The 27,196-nt window shown below is 39.7% G+C and overlaps 1 protein-coding gene across 2 annotated transcripts in view; it reads left to right on the top strand.

Moving 5' to 3' along the window:
* Positions 1-27,196, top strand: part of SMYD3 (SET and MYND domain containing 3) — a 739,205-nt gene that overhangs the window by 547,658 nt on the left and 164,351 nt on the right. For both annotated transcript variants that reach the window (XM_058430809.1, XM_032137675.2), the window contains 3 exons: positions 8,230-8,297; positions 10,124-10,226; positions 22,469-22,579. In XM_058430809.1, the coding sequence (XP_058286792.1) occupies positions 8,266-8,297; positions 10,124-10,226; positions 22,469-22,579 (246 nt within the window). In that variant the 5' untranslated portion in view covers positions 8,230-8,265. The remainder of the gene's footprint in view (positions 1-8,229; positions 8,298-10,123; positions 10,227-22,468; positions 22,580-27,196) is intronic.

Below are 27,196 nucleotides of genomic sequence, written 5' to 3'. Positions count from 1 at the left end.
GGCATGCTTGGGCAACCAAAGAAGGACTGGCCCACCGAGGTGCTCCCCATCTACACTGCCATTGGCTGCCAGAAACAGCCACACACTGGTCCCCAAAATACCATCATGCGGGCCCGCACAGCTTGTACACGAGTCATGCACACTTCACCTGCTGTCATGTGAAATACCTGCTTCTGGGTTTCACTCCCTGAGATATCAGGCATCATCGGTATGACAGACCCTTGCCTGCCAAAAGTTCACCCGGAGAGAATATTCACCTTAATTTCTACATAGTGAAAGGAACCTCAGCACACACTGTATCTTTCATTTGGGGATTACATTAAGCAGTTCATTAGTGTGCAGTCTTACCTTTCACGTGTTAACATTTTTCTGTAGTTTTCTTTTCTCCATTAATTTGATGGAAAAACAGATAATTTGAGCCACATGCTGCCATATGTAATTCAACTTCAGTCAGGTGCTATGCAGCACCTAGCATACTTGATTTAGGAATTTACTACTGGGACTAAGATTACAGTGAAGAGTTCTGGTACTGCTGGGGGTAGATTTCTACACCACTTACTTGGAAGGAGAATAATGAAACTAGAGTATCATAGAAGAGAATGTTTTTGAAGATTTAAGCTGAACAAAAGAATCCTTAAGTGTGATACATGGGAGAAAGTTTAGTTCATTGTGATAAACTTTTTGGGTAGGAGCACATCTAAATGAAATTGGTAGCGGAACAGGTGTGACCGCAGAGCTATGGAAACCTATAAAGATGTCTTGTGATAAATTATTTAAGAATTTCTGAGCCTCAGGATGTGGGAGGAAAATGAAACAATGAAATGATGTGTCAGAGCTTTATGCTTCTACATGTATTTGACAGACATCTGTGGTAAGTGCTCGTTTCATCAGATGGCTTTAAGGAGGTGAAATGCCAGGTAAGAGCCTCAGGGAAGGAACAGTGGACAAATTTGTGACTATTTTGCTATTAGCAAGGATAGTTCTTTATAAGTTCTGTTGTGAGTAAAGCTTTTAGAAAATGAAAATCTCTGGATTTTAGAAAGCAAGCATGTTATCTAAAGGGGCTTCATTTGCTAACATTTGGCAGTTTGACTGTGGGAAAGATATAAAATAGAAAGCACAATTTTATGATTGCCATTCCTTATGATACTGGCCTTGATATTGATTTTAGCCTTGACAAGTGATTATTAAGGATTTTGTGTGTCTAGTGTGTACTGCAGACTTATTTGTGGCCAGAGCTTGAAATGGGACAGACACCACTGCAGTTGTGAAAACAGTTGGATGTATCGCAGTCTAGAAAGACAAATTCCCAAATATATTGTCATGTGTGGTGGGATAAAGAGTTTTCTTAGGCCGGGCGTGGTGGCTCACGCTTGTAATCCCAGCACTTTGGGAGGCCGAGGCAGGTGGATCACGAGGTCAGGAGATTGAGACCACGGTGAAACCCCGTCTCTACTAAAAATACAAAAAAATTAGCCGTGGCGGGCGCCTGTAATCCCAGCTACTTGGGAGGCTGAGGCAGGAGAATGGCGTGAACCTGGGAGGCGGAGCTTGCAGTAAGCCGGGATCGCGCCACTGCACTCCAGCCTGGGTGACAGAGCGAGACTCCGTCTCAAAAAAAAAAAAAAAAAAAAAAAAAAAAAAAGAGTTTTATTAAATAATACTATTTTATTTTTCATTTGACTTGTATTATAAAGTGAATTTGTAAAATCTTTAATAATCATAGCATATAAAGACAAATTTTTAGTTTTCTCATTTATCATGTGATATTGCATGGTTTAACTTGCTGTAAATTAGTTTCGTAAAAACATTATTACCACAATTTTTTTTTTTGTGGCGGGGAGGGACAGTCATTGGAGTGCAGTGGTGTGATCATGGCTCACAGCCGCCTCAGCCTCCTGAGTAGCTGGACCTACAGGTGCATGGCACCATGCCCAGCTAATTTTTGTATTTTTTATAGAGACGAGGTTTTGCCATGTTGCCCAAGCTGGTCTCAAACTTCTGGGCTCAATCAGTCCACTTGCCTTGGCCTCCGAAAGTACTGGGATTACAGGAGTGAGCCACCGCGCCTGGCCTTAATCAACACAAATTTTTAAATGAAATATTATTGCTTTGGGCCTTAGGTTGCATATTGCTTTCATGACCTGATGCTTAACATTCTTATAATTTACTCTTTAAGAAACCAGCTGGATTATGTTTCATGACTTCTATGTTCTTTTTCTCGATTATAAGACAAGAAAGGTTTTAGGTAGCAAAGTGCAAGCACATTCCAAATCACACACTGGGGACTTTCGTGGTCTTCACGCCATCTGCAAAAAAAATAAGATTACGTATTCAATGTATGTTCTGCTTCTAACATTTTTTCAAATATTAGAGATGTCTTGAGGTGCTCTATAAGAATTTCAACCTGGTAAGTCATGATATAAAGCATCTTGAGACGAATTTATAGAATTATCATTTTATGTATTTTCCCTTGTTTTTCAACATCCTTGCTTTCTGTCATTAAATTATTTAAAATTTTAATTAACAAATAACAATTGTATATATTTAGAGTACAATGTGAATTTTTGGTAAATGTATATACAAGGTGGAATGATTAAATCAAGCTAATTTAGCATATCCCTTACCTCATGTCATTTTTTATGGTGAGGCATTTGAAATTTTTTCTCGGAAACTTTGAAATATATATACAATTTACTATTAACTGTAGTCATCATGCTGTGCTGATCTCAAGAACTTATTCCTCCTGTGAAGAAGGTGAAACTTTGCACCCTTTGACCAACATCTCCCCATTTCTCTCCCCAGCCCATGCCTCTGGTAACCACCATTATACTCTATTACTATGAGTTTGACTTTAATATTCCACATATAAGTGAGGTCATGGATTGTCTTTTTGCACCTGGCTTAGTTCACTTAACATACTGTCCTCCAGGCTCATCCATGTTGTTGCAAGTGACAGAATTTCCTTCTTTTTCAGGGCTGAATAGTACTCCATTTGTGTATCTATACTTCATTTTCTTGATCCATTTGTTGATGGATACTTAGGTTAATTCCGTATCTTGGCTAATGTGAAAAATGCTGCAATGTACATGAGAGTGGGAGCACACAGATCTCTTAGTTAGTTCGGATGTATATTCGGAAATGGGATTGCTTGATTATATGGCAATTCTATTTTGAAGCTTTCACATAACATCTGTACAGTTTTTCATAATGGCTGGACCAATGTAGACTTCACCAGTGTGCAGGAATTCCCTTTTCTCCACATCCTCACCAACGTTTATCTTTCGTCTTTTTGATGAAACAGGCATGAGGTGATACCTCCTAGTGATTTTATTTTGTATTTTCCTAATGATTGAGCATTTGGTGATATTGAGCATTTTCTCATGAATCTTTTGACCATTTGTATGTCTTCTTTTGAGAAATGTCTACTCAAATCCTTTGCCCATTTTGAAATTGGGTTATTTGTTTTCTTGATATTGTGTTGCTTGAGTTCCTTATATATTTTAGGTATTAACCTCTTATCCGTTGTATGGTTTACAAATATTTTCTCCCACTCTGTGGGTTGTCTCTTTCTTGACCATTTCCTGTGCTATGCAGAAGCTTTTTAGTTTGATGCATTCCCATTTGTCTACATTGTGCTTTGGGGGTCGTATCTCCTACATGTTTCTGTCTTTAATCAGGGGTCCATTAGGTTTGCAAATGAAATAACGTGACTAAGAAACAGTGGAAAACTATAATGTCAAACTGTCGCAAGACTAGCAGTGTGGTGAAGATGCAGCTTAGTGACTAAGTTGTGAGCGTGGACCTTCGCCCCTGCAACCTTAAAGCATGCTCCTTGGTAAAACATGAGACCCTCCAGCACCTTCCTGGCAAAGGGAAATGTAGTGTGGTCATTGTTTCCATTATGGATTTTTTTTTTAAATTGAAATTGAAACAGATGCCGAAATCACCTGTACTCTCGTAAACCTTCTGGAAACACTTTGGGGATTCTGGGATTTGCGAATCATCATTTGAGAAGTACAGACTCTCCTCTCCTGAGCTCACCTCCCTCACCAGCCTGGTTCCCTCCCGCTGTTCTGGTGCGACCAAAAGAGGGAATGGGACAGGCAAGGCCTGAATTGGGTCCTGAAAGATGGATAAATATTTGCCATACAGATAAGGAGGGATTGGGAGAGACAATTTTTAATCTCTTAAGGTTTATGAGAAGATTCTGGAAAAAAATCTGTACTTAATAACCTGTCATATTCTGTGGGTAGAGAAAAATATACCCTGATTAAAATTCTTATTGTGCTTTTAAAGCTAGAGAAATATTAGTTCTAGGAGTGGGGGGTCGGGGGGCGGAGGCAATTATGTAGTGTGAAAACCTCTGCTTTTAGTTTTCACACCTGCCAACTCTTCCTCCTTCCAGTCTTTCTGTCCAGAGTTTAATAAAACTAAGTGCATTAAACTCCGTTTTGAAAACTCACATTTAGTCCCTCTAATTAGTAAACTCGATGTGCCTGAAGTCTTCTGTGCCAAACACTGTACTGAACATTTTAGACAGAAAAGTTTTAAAGGAGATGCAGATGGTCTTGGAGGAAACCACTGTATAGTTGTGTTCAGAAACTGCATTCCCTTCTTTTTAAATGTGTTTTAAAATTTGTATATATATTTGGAAATTGAAAGTATTGTTTGAAATAGGCTGTGTAGAATTCAGTAATTGGGGGAGGGGGCTGGGAAGTGGCTGGGTTCTTGCATTGGGTGTAGAATTACTCAGCTGTGATTGGTTGTGAGTTTTCTTAAGGCTGTTCTGATTTTTACCATTGCAAGGTAATGGCTTAGTAGTGATTTTCTCTTGTGTTGCAAATATCTCAGTTTAACTGCTGCTACAATACAAAGCCTTTAGTCCTAAGAATTTCAGGAAAAATGTGAAATTTGAATACATGATAACACACTCATTTTATAAGGTTTCTGAGGCATTCACTTTGTGTGTTGGTATTGATTTTGCTATTTGTGTCTAATCTACAGGGGAATTGTTAACCTCAGAACACAAATGTCAGATTCTGGACCTAGACTCTGAACCAAATGACATAAGAATTTGGTTCACAGAACATTTTAAGTTTCACTGTAGTTGTTTTTATAAAATACAGAGGCTCAGTGACAACTCACTAGATTTTTGTCATCTAGAAAAACTATAATATTGTATATGAAGGCTTTCAATTAGTTTAAAGGAAAAATTACAAAAAGTAAATATAACTTTGCATTCAATAATAAAACAATTTAAATATGTGTTTTAGTTTTAAGACAGTAAAAATTTCTAAAGTAATACTCAAGCTTAATTTTTAGAAAGAATTTATTACCCAGTTGCATTTATTTTTTATTGAAGTAGTACCATTAATTTTTTTCTAAATGTTATCTTTTTGTGAAGTATGCATTCATTAATTGTTTTAACCTGTGCAATTCCCTAAGAAAACTGTTTTCACAAAGACAGTACTTTGAAAAATGTTTAAACTTTTATTTCTGGGCTTTATTTCCATTCTTTTAATTCTTGGCATAAAGAGCAATTCCTTTCAAATTATTGAGCATGCATGGACATATTATCTACCTATTCTTGCATTTAAAAAAAAAGCCTGAGAGTTTCTGCATATCCACTGTCGCTATCGGTTGTGTATGTCAAAAATATTTCCTGTCAGGTTGTTAATTGAGATAGTGCTGAATGGAAACAGTATTTTAAATAAAAGAGTAAGCAAAAAACTAAACCTTCTATTTACTAGCCCAGAAAGACTAACACATAACACTCAGACTAATATAGATGAAATCCAGGAGCTATGGCTCACTCCTGTAATCTCAGCATTTTGGGAGGCCTACCCACTTGAGGCCAGGAGTTCAAGATCAGCCTGGGCAATATAGCAAGACTCCTGTCTCTGCAAAAAGTTTTAAAAAATTAGTCAGAGATGGTGGTGCCAGCCTGTAGTCCCAGTTACCCCGGAGGCTATGAGGGCGGATTGCTTGAGCTCCAGAGTTAGAGGCTGCAGTGAGCCAAGATTGCACCACTGCACTCCAGCCTGGGTGACAGAGTAAGACCTTGTCTCTAAAAAAGGGAAATACATTTATTAGTGTCTTCTGTTTGCCAGGCTTTGAGCCAGGTACAGGACTAGAGTGATGAATGAAACACTATGTCTGCCTTCCAAGTGTTTTACGATCCAGTTGTGTATGATGGCAAGTAAATGGGCAAATAATGATCCAGTGTAATAAATGCTGCTAAAGGGGGAAGTCATCTCAGGAAATCAGGAAGAGTGTCCCAGTGGAAGAGACAAGCAAGCTGACATTTCCTGTTGTTGGCTTTTCCTTCTTAAACATTCCATCAGAATCCATGGAATAAACCGATGGAATAAAACTGATAAAGATTTTTCCTATTTTGAAAAAAACCGTTAATTTGCTTCCTAGTTCAGGAAAATACCATGCTGGTTTCACTCAGAAGTTAACAGATGTGTCTGACCTGGTTTTTTTGTTGGTGGATTATTTCAACTAAAGTTCTCATTATACTTGAAAATATTTGTTAACACTTGTGCCCTTCCCAAATTACACACATTTAAAAATGTTTAAAATTTCAAAAATTAAACGTAGGACTTTCTGTCCTATATTTTTACCATCCAATTTATACATAAGTATATATAGACAATATACTGTTGCTGCTTAATGCAAAACAGATGTCCTTAAGGCAATTTAGTATTTGTTTACAAATATATATGTACAATTTTGCTCCTGATTTGAAACTGCAATTTTATATATTTAGAGGGAAAAAGCCAAATCGTGCTAGAGTGCACGAGATTTCATGTGAGAGCTGTTTGGCGCAGTGGAAGGTCTCAAAGGACTCAGCGCGTTTTCATACTTCCTGTTCCTTCATGTAAACCTGATTTGAGAAATTCGCCATCACCTTTTCCTTTACAGAAACTTCGTAACAAGTCAGCATCCATTTGTAGTCTCTGGTTCATCTCAAATGTTTAGCCTCTTCTCCTTCTTTTGTTTTTTGATGGCCTTTGTCATGTTTCATCCTAAATTTATAGTAGGGCCATAAGTGATCTTCCCTCCCTCTTTGAGCTCGTGTTTTGCCCCCCTACTTTCCTGCTCTGCTTTGGTCACACTAGCCTCTTTGCTGTTCCTCTGTGACCACGGGCATTCCTAGCTTAGGGCCTTTGCACTTGCTCTTTCTCCTGATATGAGCCGTTAGCGCCTATAAATACACACGTTCATTTCAGCAGTCCCTTCAGGTCATTGCTTAAATGTCAACTCATCCTAAAGAGCTTTCTTGACAACTTTTTTTTCTCTGCAAGGACCTTGTTTCTCTCCTTGACATTTATCTACATGTGACATTTTTCTATCATTGGGTTTAAAAAAAAATCTGTGTATTCAACTAGAACTTGAGCTCCACGGAGGCAGGAACTCTTGTTTTGTTTTGTGTTTTTCTTCACTGCTCTTTTCCTCGCACCTGTCTGAAGCAGTGAATTTAGCCAGGATCTAGATTTCCTGATTCTGGTCCAGTGCTCTTTCCATGGTTCTGTGTGACCTCATACATCAACCTTATTTCACAAATGAGGTTTTTAAGTTCCTTGAGCACAGTGATTGCATTTTTTACTGCTTCTGCTCCATCCCCGCATAAGACATAGGACTGTGCCATATACCCAGTGATGGACTCCTGGTAAATGCCGTGGCGGGACTAAATGACCTCCAGTGCTCCTTGTGGTCTTCACCAACGTTCATCACATTACAAGCTCACTCAAGGGATACTTCGCCTTTTGTAGGAGTAAGAGACAAGTTGCTATTCCTCAGCAGATACACAGTGGCATTTGGAAACTGCATGCAGTTTGAGTGAAAAAATCATGGTACAGCAGGAGTCTAGTTTTCAGTAAATAGCTTATTGTGTATTCTGGATTTTGAACATTTCATGTAACTGTAACTTTGGGGTAGTGGATAATGAGACTGAAATTAATGGTTCCTGTGCTGGCTTAAGTCTGTTCTTTTTCCCCAGGAGGTTGGTATTTCTGCACTTAACCACCTGATGTTGTTGGGGGGAGTATATCCCAGATAAATTCTGTTGTAAATCAAAGAGCATCCACGATTGGCTTGGATCTTTCTTAAGCAACTACTAAGATGCTCCTACATTTGAGTTTGAAAATTTTTATTCTCTTGGCTATGAAGTTTCTTAAGTGACTCTAGTAATACTGATGGTTTTCCCCCTTGTTTTTACAGGTGATCTGCAACTCTTTTACCATCTGTAATGCAGAGATGCAGGAAGTTGGTGTTGGCCTATATCCTAGGTATGGTGTATGGTACTTCATTTACTGGAAGACACACTTTCATTCCCACCCAAATCCCCAGCCCTTTGGAGGTAGTTAGAAAGGCAGTTGCAGCAGCTTGTTCAAGAGCCAAGCTTAAAACTTAGCAATAAATTACCAAAAAAAAAAAGGAAAATGTTAAATTTAAAGAAAACAATTTTATAACCCCACATTATATGCTGTGATATTAACAAAGGGGCAGATCTCAGAACTAAATTCTTGTTCTCAGGGGGACTTTGGGTGAAGAAGTTGAGGATGGTGGGTGCTAATTATTAACATCAGGCTGATTTTTGGTTATTCCCCAATTTCCTGAGCTGAAGCACGTGATTATTTCACCAGATTTGCCGTACGTATCAGTTGGGTTCATTTTGTCTTTTGAGTTGGCATACTGTGAGCCCTTTCACTCAAGGAGGCAAGACAACTCTCAGGCTTTGGCCCCTGAATGCTCTCTCCAGCTGTTGCTGAGCTGACTCTTACCAATGAGCTATGAAACTGTCTTTCCACAAGCCCTATAGGCACGCCCAGTTTCATCCTGTTTTTATGCCATAAGAGTCCAAATACAAATTTAGACTTTCTAATAATTGCGAATCTAAGAATTCAGCCTTTTTTCTTATTTCTCACAATTGTGATTAACCGTAGGTCAGGTCTACTGGTAGGTGGTTCTCCAAAGGCAGTAACATAGGATGATTCAAAGCATGAGCTCTGAGTTCAGGCCACCTGGTCCAAATTCCATCACCACTTACTAGTTGTATGTCCTTGAGCAAGTCATTTAATTTATGTGTAACAGTCCCCTTACCTGTAAATGATCCTCATAAGATTGTTGTGAGGATTAAATGTGATGAACATGCTCAAGTGCAGGAAGGTGTTTCTACATGGTAAGTGCTCATTCTAATTAGTACCAATTCCTGATAGCAGCTTAAATCCATTTTGTTTCCCAGATGGCAAGAAATGTCCCTCCAATGTAATAAAATGACTGGACCGTGGCCCAGGATGCATCAGGTTGTAGTTGGCAAAATAACATCAGCTCTCTATTTAAGAGCAAATACTCCTAATTATTTTTCAATGTGGATGTTCTAGCAAAGGCAGCCATTTCTCCAAAGGAGCTCAACCAATGAGATCCTATGGGAAGGGTCAGTGGTGTCTTGGCTGCTGCATCCCATTATGTCTGAGTATTTTATTTATTTATTTTTTTTGAGATGGAGTCTCAGTCTGTCACCCAGGCTGGAGTGCAGTGGTCACTGCAACCTCCACCTCCCGGGTTCAAGTGATTCTCCTGCCTCCACCTCCCGAGTAGCTAGGACTACAGGCATGTGCCACCACACCCACACCCAGCTAATTTTTTTGTATTTTTAATAGGGACAGGGTTTCACCATATTAATCAGGCTGGTCTCAAACTGCTGGCCTCAAATGATCCACCCACCTCGGCTTCCCAAAGTCCTAGGATTACAGGCGTGAGCCACTGCACCCAGCTCTCTAAGTATTTCTTTCTGAGTCGGTTTCTTTCTGACCTTCATGTTGGGTTGCCTTATTGACTGTTATCTAATCAGTCAACTATGCCCCAATCCCCAAAAAGGACTCAGGAAATTTTTTTTATTATTAAATGATAGAATTCCCTAATTAGCCTGCATCTTGGGGAGTATTGCACTTCATGGGACGTGTGCTAGTGACATTCCTGTGAAGGCACCCAAGTACTGAATCCCTGGTGTCCTGTCAACCCTACCTGCTGCTGCCCCCCAAAGGAAGGTGTCTTTTACCCACTGCATTTGTTAAATTTAGTTGACAGTCTTCCCCCCTTTTTTTTTTTACAGTATCTCTTTGCTCAATCACAGCTGTGACCCCAACTGTTCGATTGTGTTTAATGGGCCCCACCTCTTGCTGCGAGCAGTCCGAGACATCGAGGTGGGAGAGGAGGTAAGGAAACTCATGCTTCCCAGCCTGGCCTTCTTTCCTATCAAAGACCCTCTCAGCTCGGCCCGTCCCTAAAACTGATTGTGCCTGAGGGCACAACTTTTCATTGTCCTTCTGCCAGTGAGAGTATTCGTAGTACAGTCACCTCTCCCCAGCAACCTATCCTTTCTTCTCCCAAATTACAAATGGGCTAATTTTTTAGGGGAGAGGTCACCATATTTCTGGATGATGACAGTTCCTGTCCTATGTGTGTGAGAGAGAGAGAGGAGTTTGTGTGTGACAGAGGGTGTGTGTTTTATGCACACACCGGGAAGTCATTAAATCTCCGCAGTGGCAACAGCTGAGCAGCCTCTCGTATCCTTCCGTGGGCGGGGGGGGGGCATCCCAGCTTGTGAGTGGGATCCCCAAGACATTTTTACTTGAAAGGCCGCTGGTTACATTGAAGGAAATTATGCATGTTTACTTTGTGCTAGTAAAGCAAACAGCTTATACTGTCTCAGGCTGACACTGGGACTTGACAAACCTATCAGCATCTCTGGGTGATCATTTCAGCAAAGATGCAAAGGGAATAGAGGACAGGGAGGATGACCTCCCGCAGTGAACTGGCCTTGACCCCTCCAGTTTGACAGACTGTCCAGCCAGCCTCTTTTGGTGAAGAACCTTCTCACAAGGCAGCTGCAAATGGGCTGCTCTAGGGCTCTGAACCTAAGCCTGCGCTGGTTTGCACAGTGACTACCCATGCTGAGTTCTGAGTTACAGATATTTATACTTTCCAGAACCCCGTTTCCTTCTCCTTTCCAATTTGCTAAAGTGGATATTTATTGCAAGGAAAACAGTATTGAAAGCTTTTATTGCATTTATGCAGCACTCAGCCAATAAAACCTCAACGCAGAGGTACCATATTTTATGTAGACAGGGATTTGGCTTTGACAGGATTCTCCCCAAACTGATTTTCAGTGGAATGAACCACTTCTTATACAACTACTTGCTAAATTTCCAGATTTTAGGAACAGTGTATGGAATATACTGGGATATTTGTTAGTGAGATGGAGAATGTAGTTTTTTCTCTTTTTTCCTGGGGCCACAAAGGACTTCAAGGCAGGTAAGAGATGAAACCACTATCTATTTCCAGCAATATTCATTTGGGGGCTGAAGAGTGGCTGCTGCTGTTGTCGAGGATGCTGATGATTTTGCAAATTAAAAAACAAACCAAGTAACTTGACAGAAGCAATTAGAATTGGCTGGAATTTTCAGAAACAACAAAGACAGTTTCTTATATTTTCCTAGGCTCGGCTGCCAGTCATTCTCCCGTGGTTGCTTTTCACTTAGTTGAATAAAACACCTTGTCTTTAGGTGCTGCTTTCACTTCTTCACATCTTTCTCTTTCCGTCTCTGGAGCAACAAGCAAATCCTTCCTCGTGCCAAATACGAGACATTGCCACTCAGTGCAAAGCCCTTCAGACTCATATTTTCCCCTGTGGTGCTTAGCAAGGCATCCGCTCAACAGAAACAAGGTTCTCCCCACAAGTCCTTCATATATACCAGTTTCAGAGAATAAACATTTCTCCATTCCATTCTGTAGGTCTTGCTGAACGTTTCCCCTGATTCATTGTCCTCTCTGTCCACTATATCTCTTTGTCTTAATGTTATATGCCCTTCAAGGCCGTTTGTTATGATTTAAATGTGTCCCCCAGATTCCATCTGTTGAAAACTTTATCCCCAAATTCTTGCTGATGGTTTGTGGAGGTGGAGTCTTTGGGAAGTAATTCAGATTAGATAAGGTTATCAGGATGGGAATCCCATGATGAGATTGGTGGCTTTATAAGAAGAGGACACTCCTGCCACTTCCTTCTGTGATGCCCTCTGCCATGTTATCAGGCAGCAAGAAGGCCCTCCCCAGATGCAGGTGCCATGCTCTTGGCATCATGCTTCCCAGCCTCCAGAATTGTGAGAAATGTATTTATAAATTACCCAGTCTGTGGTATTCTGTTAAAACAACAGAAAATGGACGAAGATACCCTTTCAATCACATCTCTTGTGTAACTCTTTCCCTGATTTCCCATATTAGAAGAAGTTCTTTTCCTTTGAGTTCTCCCTTATAGTGGTTATTAATACATCTTTGGCATGTATTATGGCTCTTTTGGAGACCTCTCTATTTATGAGCTTTATGAGGACAGACTATTGGGTCTTATTTCTGTATCTCTTAGCACTTTGCTTTGCACCCAGGAGGCATTTGATAACTTTTTGTTGAATTGACTCTCTATTATACTGAGCTTACTCTAGTGACCAGCAGTATTTCTTGTGGGGACACTATTGCCATTTTGAATGGGACAGCTCTTCATTGTGTGGGATTGTTGCATCATTGGAGAAGACTTGTGTCCTTGGCGTGTGCTTAACTAATGCCTGTAGCCATCCCCCAACAACTAAAATATATCCTGTGCCTTTCAAACTGACCCCTTGGAGCAGAGGTAGGGGAGAGGGAGAGCCATGAGAAAAGACATTTTGAGGCATTGATTAAGCAGGGTAATTCCTATTTATTGTACAAAATTAGCTTTAAATTAATGAAGGAATAAATCTAGACATCTTGTGTTCCAAACACACAAAAATGATGAATACATGAGGTTATGAATAACCTAAATACCATGACTTGATCATTACACATCCTATGCATGTAACAAAATAGTACCTGGATCCCATAAATATGTATAAATATTATGTATTAATTTTTTTAAAGTTAAAATTCCTTGGGAAAAAAATTTAGACATTTTGGTAATTTCATATCATGAACTTTGCATTTGGCTTCAGTGCTCATTAGGGCACCCACAGTTTTAATATGAGCTGTTTGGGATCTGTGTGTCAGAATATAGGCTTCACAATAGAAGACTCAACAGCAACTGAGGCAGAAGTTCCTCAATCTACATTTGTTGAGTAAATTAATGAGACTTCTTAAAGATAATATAAGAGCTGGAATAGGGCCGGACGCCGTGGCTCATGCCTGTAATCCCAGCATTTTGGGAGGCCAAGGCAGGCGGATCACTTGAGGTCAGGAGTTTGCGTTCAGCCTGGCCAACATGGTGAAACCCCGTCCCTACTAAAAATACAAAAAATTAGCCAGGTTGTGGTGGCAGGTGCCTGTAATCCCAGCTACTCAGGAGGCTGAGGCACGAGAATCCACTTGAACCCGGGAGGCAGAAGTTGCAGTGAGCTGAGATCGCACCATTGCACTCCAGCCTGGGCAACAAGAGTGAAACTCTGTCTCAAAAAAAAAAAAAAACCCTAGAATAGAATCTCAGACACTTATAAATGACTGGCAGTCCTCAGGGGTATCCCATGGCTCCTGAAAGGAAGGGAATATGAAAGCCAGTCTACTGCCAGTTTAAGATGGGAGCATTTCAAACCTCACACAAGGGAGCTAGAAAATTGCACAAGGTCTATCGTAACAGAAGTTGTCATGGAAATTTCTTACCCTTTGTTTCTCTCTATATAAATCCATCCTTTGGACCCTCTTTGGACAGTTTCCTTGCAAACCAGCAACATTTATAATACTTTGCTGTTTAAGGCTCTCCATTGTAATGCTGAGTTATTGGGTCTTTTTTTTTTTATATGACTTTGGATTTTTGTCTCCTCATTCAGCCACCTCCTACAGAGAGAGATGTGTAATATCATTTAAGTCATGGTGCACGTGACTGGATTGCTGATGGCTACCTTTTCAAAATTATCTTAAATATGAAATTTATTTGGTCTGATAGTTTTATAAAACATGGATCAAGGAGGAAAGCTGGGTAGGCCAAAGCAATCTTATGGGAGTTCCTGGTTAAAATAACTTGTAGCTGTTACAAATAATGCCATTGGCTGCCAGCGTTCTCTGGCGCCATATCAACTGGGAGAAATGTGATTGACACAAGTTGAATGAATTAGTATCCCTAATGTCAGTCTTAATCTGATGTCTTTTGGGATTAAGACAGTCTGTTTCTTCTCTTAGTCATCTTATTTGCTAAACCATTAAACAAATTCACTGCATGTTTACTGGATGTCAGGAGTTGGGTAGCAGTTTTAGAAACCTTCTCTAATACAAAGATTATGAAGACCCAGCCCTGACTTCAAGAGTTCAAGGTATAGTTGAGCAAACTGATAGAGAACAGAAAACAATAATAGAATTAAGATGCACAGTGTTGTAAATGGGCACAGGGCTTATAGAAACTCAGAGCAGGAGCACTCAAGCGATTAGAAAGGGGAGGGAGTGGAGAGTGGTTAAGGAATGCTTCCAGAGGACTGACTGCTAAACTCTGGAAGGATCCATGGAGTTAGAGTTGGATGAGGCTGGAAAAGGCATTGTAGACAGAGGCACAGAGGCCAGGGACAGAATGGTGAGTTCAAGGAGCAAGAAGCAGTTCTCATCAATAGATGACGAAAGAATTTAGATGTGACCCGAAGTTGAGGGAATATGTTGGGATCAGACTGACAAACCCCATGGGGGCCTTATTACAGACCTTGGTTTAGCTGAAGGTTTCATAACGTTGTCTGGTCTATAGGAGGCGCCCACTAAGTATTTGTGGAAGGGAGAAGGACAGGCAGGGGGACATTATTGAAGGGTTTCAGCAAAGGAACTGCGTGGCCAGATTTTCTTTTTTTTTTTTTTCTACATGTTTACAAATGTTACTGTTTTTATTGTACATACTATACATAGAACATTTAAAGAAAACAATTTTTAAAACCCCACACAATTCTAACCCCTGAGTTAGATTTGGGATATCACAAATTAAACATTTTACTCAGTGTGCATTCAATTTTACCTCAGTCACTGTTGCCGTAGTGTGAGTTTTTCTCAACTCGTTGAGCCATATGAGTGAAACGTGATGTTTCCTTTGCCTTTCATTCACTTTTTGTATATACGACCATGGCTATGATGATAGGGAACATTTATGGGGTGATTCAATTTAGGAAGCAATAGATGAAGCCTAATAGGTAAAAACAAAAATCAAAACCCAAGGACTACAAAACTGAGCAAGACCTAAGTAGTCTGCACCATCTTTGGAATCTTAGAAAACTCAGATAATGTTACGTATTCATTTATTTTATGGAAGAAAATGTAAGGTTTAAACTGGGAAATGATTTGTTCAGTGCTACACTTACTGCTACGCAGTGTGGAGGGGGTCAGTAATAAAGCTTCATTCTCAGGATTGAAGTAACAAATTATTTATCTAGAACAGTGCCCAGCACATGATGCTTAATAAATAGGGATTTTCTTCTTCCATTTGTGATTAGAGTCTCCTGAAGGGAAAAGTAGAGCTCACATGGTGAGTGTCCAAAAAAATTATGACATTATAGATTTCTCATAAATTGTGGAAACAAATATTTAGAGAATCTATCAAAACTATAGTAAATAGATCTCTTCTCACATATCAAAGCAGAATAATTAGTCTTTAGTGGAGGTGGTCTGGCTGATGTTTGGACTCGGCAAGAAAGATTGCTAAAACTGTTGAATAACATTTGGTTTGTGTGTAGAAGCGTTGGTCCATGATGACATCCACACAGATTATTTTCCATTCTTAAATTAACATTTTCTATAAGCATTCTTTGTTCTAACACATGCTCCTCTGAAATTGAAGTTGAAAGTGTTATGACTAGTTTCACTTTAAATGAAGGTACTTTAAGTCTGAAATGAGCAGGTGCTTTCAGGTTTAGGCTGTTGAATACAAACACATAAAAGTTTGATTTTGGTTTTTGGCTTAAGATGATAAATTACTTTTAACAGGGTTTTATTAAATTATATTCAATAAATAACTAAATTATGATTTCACAGTTAAGTTCATTATAAAAGTCCCTATCCCATTCTTAAGAATGGATAAGGGTAAAAGAAATATAATTTCATTTACCTTTTGAATTAAGCTAAAAGAATACTTTAGTAACCTAATTGTGATTTTAAAATAATTTCAACTTTTATTTTAGATTCAGGGGGCACATGTGCAGGTGTGTTGCATGGGTATATTGCATGATAGTGAGCTTTGGGGTGTGATGAATCCCATCACCCTGGTAGGGAGCATGGTACCCAACAGTTTTTCACCCCTTGCCCTACCTCCCTCTCTAGTAGTGCCAGTGTCTGTCATTGCCATCTTTATATCCATGAATACCCAATGTTTAGTTCCCACTTATAAGTGAGAACATCGGGTGTTTGGTTTGATAGATTCTCTAAATATTTGTTTCCATAGTTTATGAGAAATCTATAATTGCTGTGTTTGGTTTTCTGTTTCTGCATTGATTTGCTTAGGAGAATGGCCTCTAGCTGCATTCATGTTGCCACAAAGGACATGATGTCATTCTTTTTTATGGCTGCATACTATTCCATGGTATATATGTACCACATTTTTTAGCCCACTGTTGATGGGCACTTAGGTTGATTCTATTTCTTTGCTATTGTGAATAGTACTGTGATGAACATGTGAGTGCATGTGTGTTTTTGGTAGAATGACTTATTTTCTTTGGGTATATACCCAGTAATGGGATTGTTGGCTCAAATGGTAGTTCTGAGCTCCTCTCCAAACTGCCTTCCACAGTGGCTTAACTAATTTACATTCCCACCAATAGTGTATAAGTGTTCCCTTTTCTCCACAGCCTCACCAACATTTGTTATTTTTGGACTTTTTAGTAATAGCCATTCTGACTGGTGTAAGATGGTATCTCATTGTGGTTTTGATTTGCATTTCTCTGATTAGTGACGTGGAGCATTTAAAAAGCATGTTTGTTGGCCGCTGATATGTCTTCTTTTGAAATGTGTCTGCTCATGTCTTTGGCCCACTTTTTACTTGGGTTATTTGCTTATTGCTTAAGTTCCTTATAGATTCTGGGTATTAGACCTTTGTCAGATGCATAGTTTGTGAATATTTTCTCCCATTCTGTAGGTTGTTTGTTTACTTTGTTGATAGTTTCTCTTGCTGTGCAGAAACTCTTCAGTTTAGGTCCCACTTGTCAATTTTTGTTTTTGTTGCAGTTGCTGTCGAAGACTTAGTCATACGTTCTTTCCGAAAGCTGACGTCCAGAATGGTGTTTCTTAGGTTTTCTTCTAGGGTGCATAAAGTTTGTGGTCTTACATTTAAATTTTTAATCTTTGAATTAACTTTTATATATAGTGCAAGGTAGGTGTCTTCTGCATATGGCTAGCCAGCCATCCTAGCACCGTTTATTGAATAGCGTGTCCTTTGCTCATTGCTTATTTTTGTATGACTGCCTTTCTGTGTGTAGGCAAGGTTGGGAGAATGAGGGTCAGAGTGATGTAATAATCCAGGGAAGAGAGAAAAGTGGTAGCCTGAAGTCAGGGGGAGCTCAGGTGGTGGCTTGTCATAGGGTATCTGAAGACTATAATATTTAGAAGGTAAAATTAGCAGGATTTGTGAAACAAGGAGAGACACAATGATACTCAGGTTTGACTTTAAAAAGAAGTGATATTTTTCAGGCTTTTTTCCAGTTCAGAGCCAGTATTAACAGAAACATTTGTAACTGTGATCACGGAATTCTAGAAATGAAACAAGGTCTAATTTTAACTTGGTCATCTTTTTTTTTTTTTTTGAGACGGAGTCTTGCTCTGTGGCCCAGGCTGGAGTGCAGTGGGGCGATCTCTGCTCACTGCAAACTCCGCCTCCCGGGTTCACGCCATTCTTCTGCCTCAGCCTCCAGAGTAGCTGGGACTACAGGCACCCGCCACCACGCCCGGCTAATTTTTTATATTTTTGGTAGAGACGGGGTTTCACCATGTTAGCCAGGATGGTCTCGACCTCCTGACCTCGTGATCAGCCCGCCTCAGCCTCCCAAAGTGCTGGGATTACAGGCGTGAGCCACTGCACCCAGCCTTAACTTGCTCATCTTATCCACTCAGTTGTAGACAATGAAAATATGGTTTCATGGAAAAGGAGGTCATTTTGTCTTAAGATTTTGATGTAAGCTATGTATTCAAGATCTAGAAAATCTCCTTCATTATATTACTGTAATGTCAGAAATGATTTACTGCATTTTCTATAAGAGCTGCACTAAAATGGCAGAGCAGTGGTCAATGGCATTGATATTTTAATGCAATTTTGTTCTGTGCCATTAAGGTGTCTACTGATCAATGGCCAAGTTTCACATATACGTTCCCACTAAATGAGCCCTACATTTACTGAGTAGATATTCCATTACAGCTGGTGAGTCAATGAGTCTTTAATACAGGTTTTTATCTTTGGCTAATAACATGATTTTAGCTGTCATTACCAGTTAGTAATCTGGCTGGTTTTTTCCAAAAATATGAATAAAATATTTTTGCCATTAAGCCCTTCACAACTGATAACCAGATATTCTGCAGACTTCATTGGCATAAAAGAAGCACAAAAATGGGTCAGTTTCTCTGAGGTAATGGGGCAGTTGCCATAGGAAGAGGTGTATTGGAGCCAAGCTTGGAGGATGAGAGGCTCTCAGTAAGCGGAGCGTGGACGAGAGGCTCGCTTAGGCAGTGATGCCCAGACACGTGTTGGCAAGGTGTTCATTGTTTCAGAGGTCTAGCAGTGTGCATAACTGTGACAGGCTGGGGTTCAGGAGAGACATGGAGACTAGAAAGGCAGACAGAAAAACAGCTGAGGGAAAGCCTTGTGTGCCTTTATTCAGGGACAGTGAGAAACCATCGCAAGTTTTCACGTAGAGAAGTGACGTGATCGCATGGGAGTTTTAGGAAGATCTCTCTCAAAGCAGTTTAGAAGAGGAAAGGTACCCTGACGGTGGCGGGGAAGCCAGTTAGAAAGCCATTGCGTAGTCCAGGTAATGGTTCCAGGCAGTTACAGTATACCGAGCGAGGCTTTAAGTGTCCATTTATTGGGGTTAAGTGAAATAACTAGTCTCCTGTTGCCCATCCACTGCCTGACAAGATCACTCGTGAGTTTTGGCCCTTGTAATAAAGTCTTGGGTTAGTCAAGCCCATTTTTTTCTGATATGACAGACCCTGGAGTTAGTGGCTTCACACTGGACACATTGTAATCTCCCAATAACTACTGTCCATTTACCTGCTCTGATAGTGGGAGTTGATGACTAAGAGCCATTGGGCTGGATTCAGAATTAGTGTCCTAGAGTTAACCCAAGAGGGGACATAGGGATGGGCTCATTTGCTACCTCCCCTCCTGTAAGGAAACTGGGACCCACAGAGCCTGATAGTATAAGGTGAACGTATCTACTGTCCCAGACTTACTCATAGGCTGTTTTAAAAAGTGAGCTTGGAAATAGGTTATTTGGAATTTGGAACATAGCATTCGTTAGAAACAAGAGGAACTTGCCTGGTATGGTGACCCTTTGTGCCTCACAGGCAACCCTGGCTTCAGATCATGAAGCAAGAGAAACATGGAGGAGATCACACAGTGGCTGTTGTCTCAGCTGAAGGATCTCAGTTGCCACAGAACATTCCCTAACACAGGTGTCAGTATTTTAGGTTTGACAGTGCTACTGAAACTCCTTAAGAGACGCCAGCTTCTTCTACAGCCCTCTCTCCCCGCCAAATATGAGAAGCAGCCATGTTAAAGTAAAAAGAGCATCAGACTTATCAAGAGATCTGGGTGCCATCTTCAGCGTTACCTGAACCCAAGACCTTTGCTAGTTTTACTGTGCTATGCTGCCTCGCCACAAACAGTAGATCTCAGTAACGTCATTGTCTGTATCTCTTAAGGGCGGATACTCTTCTCTCTGTGTGTGGAGCAGCATGTTATGGTTGCCTAATGTGAAGACTCTGGAGAGCCAGCCAGGCAGATCAGGCTGTGGCCCCTGTCCCCTTGGTGATGGTGACGACTGTGGTGGATCTGACAGATCTGGCTGGCCAGCCCAGCCATCCACCATCACCCCTACAGCTTGAGAGAGTCCTTCCCAAAGCTTTGTTTTCTGCCAGAGAGGGCGGCTGCCTTTGCCCTACTATGATTTCAAACAAGCAAGATCATGCTTTGTAGACATGAGATGCTTTCTTTTAAGTATAAGGAAAACCACCTGGAGTTTTTTGCTCTAGGGAGTGTTTTGCATCTCTTTCAGTGGATAATCCTGCCTTCTTGCTCTCCCAAAGTCTTCACTTCTTCCCCCACCACACCGCCATGATTACTTTCTACTTTTAAAAGCAAAGATGTAATTTCTACAGTATGGTACAGGCTGATATATGATACAGGAAAAGAAAAACTAGAGCAGGGAAGGGAATTGGGTTGTTACTTTTAATAGGGCATTGAGGTTAAACCTTAATGAGAAAGTGGGATTTGACTGAAACTCAAAGGCGATGAGGGAGGTTGTCATAGTAGGCGGGGCGGAAGGGCAGAGGGAACAGCCAGTGCACAGGCCTTGAGGTAGGAGTGTGTGTGGAGCCAGACAGGAGGCCAGCCTGGTGGAGCAGCAGCAAAGAGGGAAAGTGGGAAATGAGAGGGAACAGGTGGGATTATGTGAAGCCATTGCTTCTCTACCTATGATGAAGGACCAGTTTTTCTTTTCCTTCATAATCTATTGCAGACCAGTATTTTTATAAAATCTAGTGAAAATAAATTATTAGAAAAATGAAGGGCTGGGTGCAGTGGCTCACGCCTGTAATTCCATGGGAGGTCAAGGAGGAAGAATTGCTCGAGCCCAGGAGTTCAAGACCAGCCTGGGTAACATTGCGAAACTCCATCTCTACAAGAAATAGAGAAAATTAGTCATTGTGGTGGAACATGCCTGTAGCCCCAGCTACCTGGGAAGCTGAGGTGGGAGGATCACCCGAGCCCAGGAGGTTGAGGCTGCAGTGAGGCAGTGAGCTGTGATCATGCCACTGCACACCAGCCTTTGTGGCAGAGTGAGACCCTGTCTTAAAAAAAAAAAAAAAAAAAAAAAAAAGCTCTATGTTTTACTATTAGAGTCATCTAAAATTACCCTTACCAAATTAGTAAAAAACATTTCTAAATATTAACTTTGTTTCTTGAATCATTTCGTCATGGACTGGTAACCCACAGTGTGCACTGGCACCAATGCGGGGACCACACTTTGAATTGCACTTGGGGAGTTGGAAGGACCAGGCTTTTACTCAGGCAAAGTGGGGAGCGGTTGTGATGTTTCAAACAGAACGTGTCATCTGACATATTTTAAGTGAATCACTCTGGCTAGAGGGTGGAGTGCAGGGGGCCTAGAGAAAGAATCAGGGAGACCAGTTGTGAGACTATTACATTTTACAGGTGAGAGGTAATGATGGCTCAGACCAGGATGGTAGCATTGGAAAAGGTAAAAAGTGGTTGATTGTGGGTAATTTTTAAGGTGGAGCCCACAGAATTTCCTGGTGGATTGGATGGCAAGTGTAAAGGAAAGAGTGAAGTCAAGGATGACTCGGAGGCTTCAACTTGGATAAGACAGAAGATGAGTTACTGTCAGCTGAGAGTGGGAATGCTCCAGCTGAGAGGGAACAGGTTGAGGGGAAGATCAAGCATTCTGTTTTCTGGATTTTGAATTAGACTTTCCTAAGAGATCTAATCAAGTGCAAAATGCTTAAGCATTATGATGTTGCCTAAAGACCGGTGACTTAATGGGACCCAGTGTTAGAGAGTGTCCGAGGAGTCCTTTAAATATATCCTCTCGTTTATAACCCTTCACCATCCAAGGCAGGGGATACTACTCTGAAAGGGTGTAAGGCAGTCAGTTTAAATGCTTCCATCAGTGGTGGTACTCTCAAGTTAAACTCTCCCCTATTTGGAAATTATTCTACCCCCCTTTCTTTCTAAAACCTAGATAGAAATAAGAGAACTGTTTTCTCATTTCAAAGATACCAAATTTGGATGACCTTAAATTCCATGAGGGAGCTATAGAATTGGTTAGAATTTAAGAGCAATCTGGCTGTATCATCTGCCACCCTTTTGGTTGCCAGGATTAATTTGGCTTCTCTGATTGCTAATGGTTATAGAATTTATTTAGCAAACCTTAGTAATACCAAACATACAACAGCTTTTGATATTTTACTGTAGTGAAAAAAAGTAAGATACAAAAGTGGGTAGAGATCATAAGCCCCATTCTTTAAATATATGATACATATATACTTACCACATAATAAAGACTGAAAGGAAATAGATTAAAAATTTACATGTGATTATTTGGGTAGAGAAACTATAAGTGGTACCTTCTCTCTTATATTTTTGGTTTATAATAAAAAGTTTTACTCCAGTAATTAGCAATAATAATAACCATTTGTTAAAGAAATGAGCACAGCAGATGTTTCAGCGCTTCCCTCTCTCTGGCCTGCACAGCTCACCATCTGCTACCTGGATATGCTGATGACCAGTGAGGAGCGCCGGAAGCAGCTGAGGGACCAGTACTGCTTTGAATGTGACTGTTTACGTTGCCAAACCCAGGACAAGGTATGTGGTATGGAACCAGATTGAAACACCTCCACGGCAATATCTCAATGATCTTCAGAGAACTCTGCCTTGATTTCATAAACCCAAAAGTAATGACCCTCAGTACATGGTAGGAAACAGATAAATAAGATAACTCATCGAACTGTGTATATTTTGTTTCCTGGAACTTGTGTCACCCACCAAGCTGAGATTTGACCGATTTAACCAAAGGTAAGGATCTATGGAGTTTAGAGTCAAGTGGGAATGTAGGCATTAAGCATTTAATTAAAAGGATGGGTGAAGGCCAGAGTGCTAGTAGAACGTATGTAGTAAGTGGGTTGAATTACATTATGATTCACAAGTTATTGCTCAGTAAACAACATACCAAGTTTTACCTAGTTTATTTCTTTAAAACATTTTTTTTAAAATAAAATCAGGTTTGTCGAGGTACAATTTACATGCAAAAAATTTACCCTACTTAGTGAGACAGTTCTATGATTTCAACAAACGCAGTCATGAAACTGCCATCAAAATCAAGATACAGAATGGTTTCATTTCCCAAAAAAGTGCCCTCATGTCCTTTATAGTCAACCCTACCACCCCTACCCCAACCCCTGATAACCGCTGATCTGTTTTTTATCCTTATAGTTTTTTCCTTTTGTTTTTAGATGACACATAATAATTGCACATATTTGTGGGGTACAGAGTGATACTTAATTATGTGTATACTGTGTGTAGTATCAAATCAGGGTAATTAGCATATCTGTCACCTCATATATTTATCATTGTGTTGTGAACATTCAGAATCCTCTTTTAGTGTTTTGAGAATACACAGTAAAGTGAACCATATCCCCCTACAGTGCTGCAGATGAGCAGATTCGTTCCTCCTAAGTTTGTGTTCATTAACCAACCTCTCCCCACCTTCCTAGCCTCTAGTACCCACAGTTCTCCTCTCTACTTCCATGAGATCAGTTGTTTTCTGTTCCCGCATATGAGTGAGAACACGTAGTATTTTATCTCTATGCACCTGACTTACTTTGCTTACCATAGTGTCCTCTAGGCCCATCCATATTGCCATGGATGACAGAGTATCATTTTCATGGCGGAATAATATTCCATTGTGTATACATGCCACATTTTATCTGTTTTTCCATTGATGGACACATAGGTTGATTTCATATCTTAGTTTTTGTGAACAGTGCTGCTGTAATAAACATGGGGCTGCAAGTATCCCTTTGATACACTGATTTTCTATCCTTTGGATAAATACCCAGTACTGTAATTGCTAGATTGTATGGTAGTTCTAATTTTAGTTTTTTGAGAACCCCTCACGCTGTTTTCCATAATGGCTGTACTATTAGGTGGGTGCAAAAGTAATTGCAGTTTTTGCCGTTAAAATTAATGGCAGTGGCCTCATGGTAGAGGCCTTTCACCTCCTCAGTTAAATTTATTCCTAGGTGTCTTTTTGTAGGAGTGGGTAGCTATTACTTTTAATGGCAAAAACCACAATTACTTTTGCACCAGCCCAGTATGAGAGTACGTTTTCCCTACCTCCTTGCCAGCATCTGTTATTATTATTATTATTTTTTTTGGTCTTTTTGATAATAGTCATTCTAATTAGGGTGAGATGACACCTCATTTTGGTTTTGATTTGCATTTTCCTGATGGTTGCTGATAAGCATTTTTATTGGCCTTTTGTATTTGTGTTAGATAAATGTCTATTTAGATCCTGTGCCCTCTTTTGAATTGGAATATTTGTGATATTTTTGCTCTTGAGTTGTTTGAGTTCCTTGTATATTCTGGATATTAGTTCCTTTTTGAATGCATAATTAGCAAATATTTTCTGCCATTTTATAGGTTGTCTCTTCACTCTGTTGAGTGTTTTCTTTGCTCTGCAGAAGCATTTTGGTTTAATACAGTCTCATCTGTCTATTTTTGGTTTTGTTGCTTGTGCTTTTGTGGTCTTAGCCATAAAATCTTTGCCTAGACCAATGTCCTGAAGTGTTCCCCCTATGTTTTCTTTCTTTTTTTTTATAATTTAAGTTCTAGGGTACATGTGCACGATGTGCAGGTTTGTTACATATGTATCCATGTACCATGTTGGTGTGCTGCACCCATTAACTCGTCATTTACATTAGGTATATCTCCTAATGCTTTCCCTCCCTCCTCCCCCCTCCACAACGGGCCCCGGTGTGTGATGTTCCCCTTGCTGTGTCCATGTGTTCTCATTGTTCAATTCCCACCTATGAGTGAGAACATGCGGTGTTTGGTTTTTTGTCCTTGCGATAGTTTGCTGACAATGATGGTTTCCAGCTTCATCCATGTCCCTACAAAGGACATGAACTCATCATTTTTTATGGCTGCATAGTATTCCATGGTGTATATGTGCCACATTTTCTTAATGCAGTCTATCATTGATGGACATTTGGGTTGGTTCCAAGTCTTTGCTATTGTGAATAGTGCTGCAATAAACATATGTGTGCATGTGTCTTTATAGCAGCATGATTTATAATCCTTTGGGTATATACCCAGTAATGGGATGGCTGGGTCAAATGGTATTTCTAGTTCTAGATCCCTGAGGAATTGCCATACTGTCTTCCACAATGGTTGAACTAATTTACAGTCCCACCAACAGTGTAAAAGTGTCCCTGTTTTCTTTTAGTATTATAGTTTCCAGGCTCACAGTAGTTAATTCATTTTGGTTGATTTTTCTGTGTGGTGACAGATAAGGGTTTAGTTTCATTCTTCTGCACATGGATATCCACTTTTCTGATGACAAGTAATTGAAGAGGTGTCCTTTCCCCACTGTGTGTTCTTGGTGCCTTTGTTGACAATCAGTTGCCTATAAATATGTGGATTTAATTGTGGGTTTTCTGTTCTGTTCCGTTGGTCTATGTGTCTGTTTTTATACCAATTCCATGTTTTTTTGGTTAGTATAACCTTGTAGGATATTTTGAAGTTAGGTAGTGTGATGCCTCCAGCTTTGTTCTTTTTGCTCAGTATTGCCTTGGCTATTTGGGGCCTTTTGTGTTTTCATAATTTTGTGTTTAATTTTAGGATCATTTGTTCCATTTCTTGAAGAATATCATTGGTATTTTAATAGGCATTGCATTGAATCTGTAGATTGCTTTGGGTAGTATCATCATTTAACAATATTAATTCTTCCAATTAATGAGCATGGTATGCCTTTCCATTTGCGTTCTCTTCAGTTTCTTTTATCAATGTTTTATAGTTCTCATTGCAGAGGCCTTTCACCTCCTTGGTTAAATTTACTCCTAGGTGTCTTTTTTTGGGGGTGGGTAGCTGTTGTAAATGGGATTACTTTCTTGATTTCTGTTTCAGGTAGTTCATTATTGGTGTATAGAAACACTGCTGATTTTGCATATTGATTTTGTATCTTGCAGCTTTACTGAATTTATCAGTTCTGAGAGTATTTTGGTGGAGTCTTTTAGTTTCTCCATATATGAGGTCATGTTGTCTGCAAAGGGAGGACAATGTAATTTCTTCCAAGTTAAATGCCCTTTATTGCTTTTTAAACATTTTTATTGATATATGATAGTTGTACCTATTTGTATGGTATATGTGGTATTTTGATACCAGCATACAATGTATAATGATCAGATCTGGGGAACTGGGAGATCAATCTCCTCAAAAATTTATGTTGGGAACATTCTAGATTTTCTCTTCTAGCTATTTTGAAATGTACAGTAAACTATTGTTAACTCTAGTTGCCCTATTGTGCAGCTGAACACTAGATCTTACTCTGCCTACTGAGCTGTAGTCTTGTATGCAGTAACCAACCCCTCTTCATCCCTCCACCTGCTACTCTTTCCAGCCTCAAAACCACTATTGTATTCACTATCTCTATGAAATCAGCTTCTTTTTAGTTCCGGTGTATGAGTGAGAACATGAGCTATGTCTTTCTGTGCCTGGTGTATTTCACATAATGTAATGTCTTTAAGTTCTATTCATGTTGCTGCAAATGACAGGATTTTATTATTTTTTATAGAGGAAAAATAGTTATGTGTGAGTGTGTGTGTGTGTGTGTGTATATATATATATACACACACAACTAAATATATATATATATTGCATTTTTTTTTTTTTTACTTATTGATGGACACTTAGGTTGATCCATGCCTTGGCTATTATGAATAGTGCAGCAGTAAACATGGTAGTGCAGATATCTCTTCGATATTCTGATTTCCTTTCTTTTGGATCTATATCCAACATTGGGATTGTTTGGTTATATGGTAGTTGTGTTTTTAGTTTCTTGAGGAACCTCCTTACTGTTCTCCATAGTGGTTGTACTAATTTACATTCCACCAACAATGTGTGAGCCTTCCCCTTTCTCCACATCCTTGCCAGCATTTGTTATTTTCTTACTTTTTCATAGTAGCCATTTTAACTGGGGAGATGATAGCTCATTGTGGTTTTAATTTGCATTTCCCTGACCATTAATGTTATTGAACTTTTTTTTATATATCTGTTGGCCGTTTGTATGAATTCAGCATACTTTTGTCTGTTCTTAATTGGGTTGTTTTTTGCTATTGAGTTTGAGTTCCTATATATTGTGGTTATTAATCTCTTGTCTAATGAATACTTTGCAATTTTTTTTTCAATTCTATAGGTTGTTTC

The sequence above is a fragment of the Hylobates moloch genome, unplaced genomic scaffold (genome assembly GCF_009828535.3).
Source record: "Hylobates moloch isolate HMO894 unplaced genomic scaffold, HMol_V3 SCAFFOLD_18, whole genome shotgun sequence".
NCBI lineage: Eukaryota > Metazoa > Chordata > Mammalia > Primates > Hylobatidae > Hylobates > Hylobates moloch.
The sequence above is the reverse complement of the archived record's forward strand: the minus strand, read 5'-3'. Positions and strand labels throughout refer to the sequence as shown.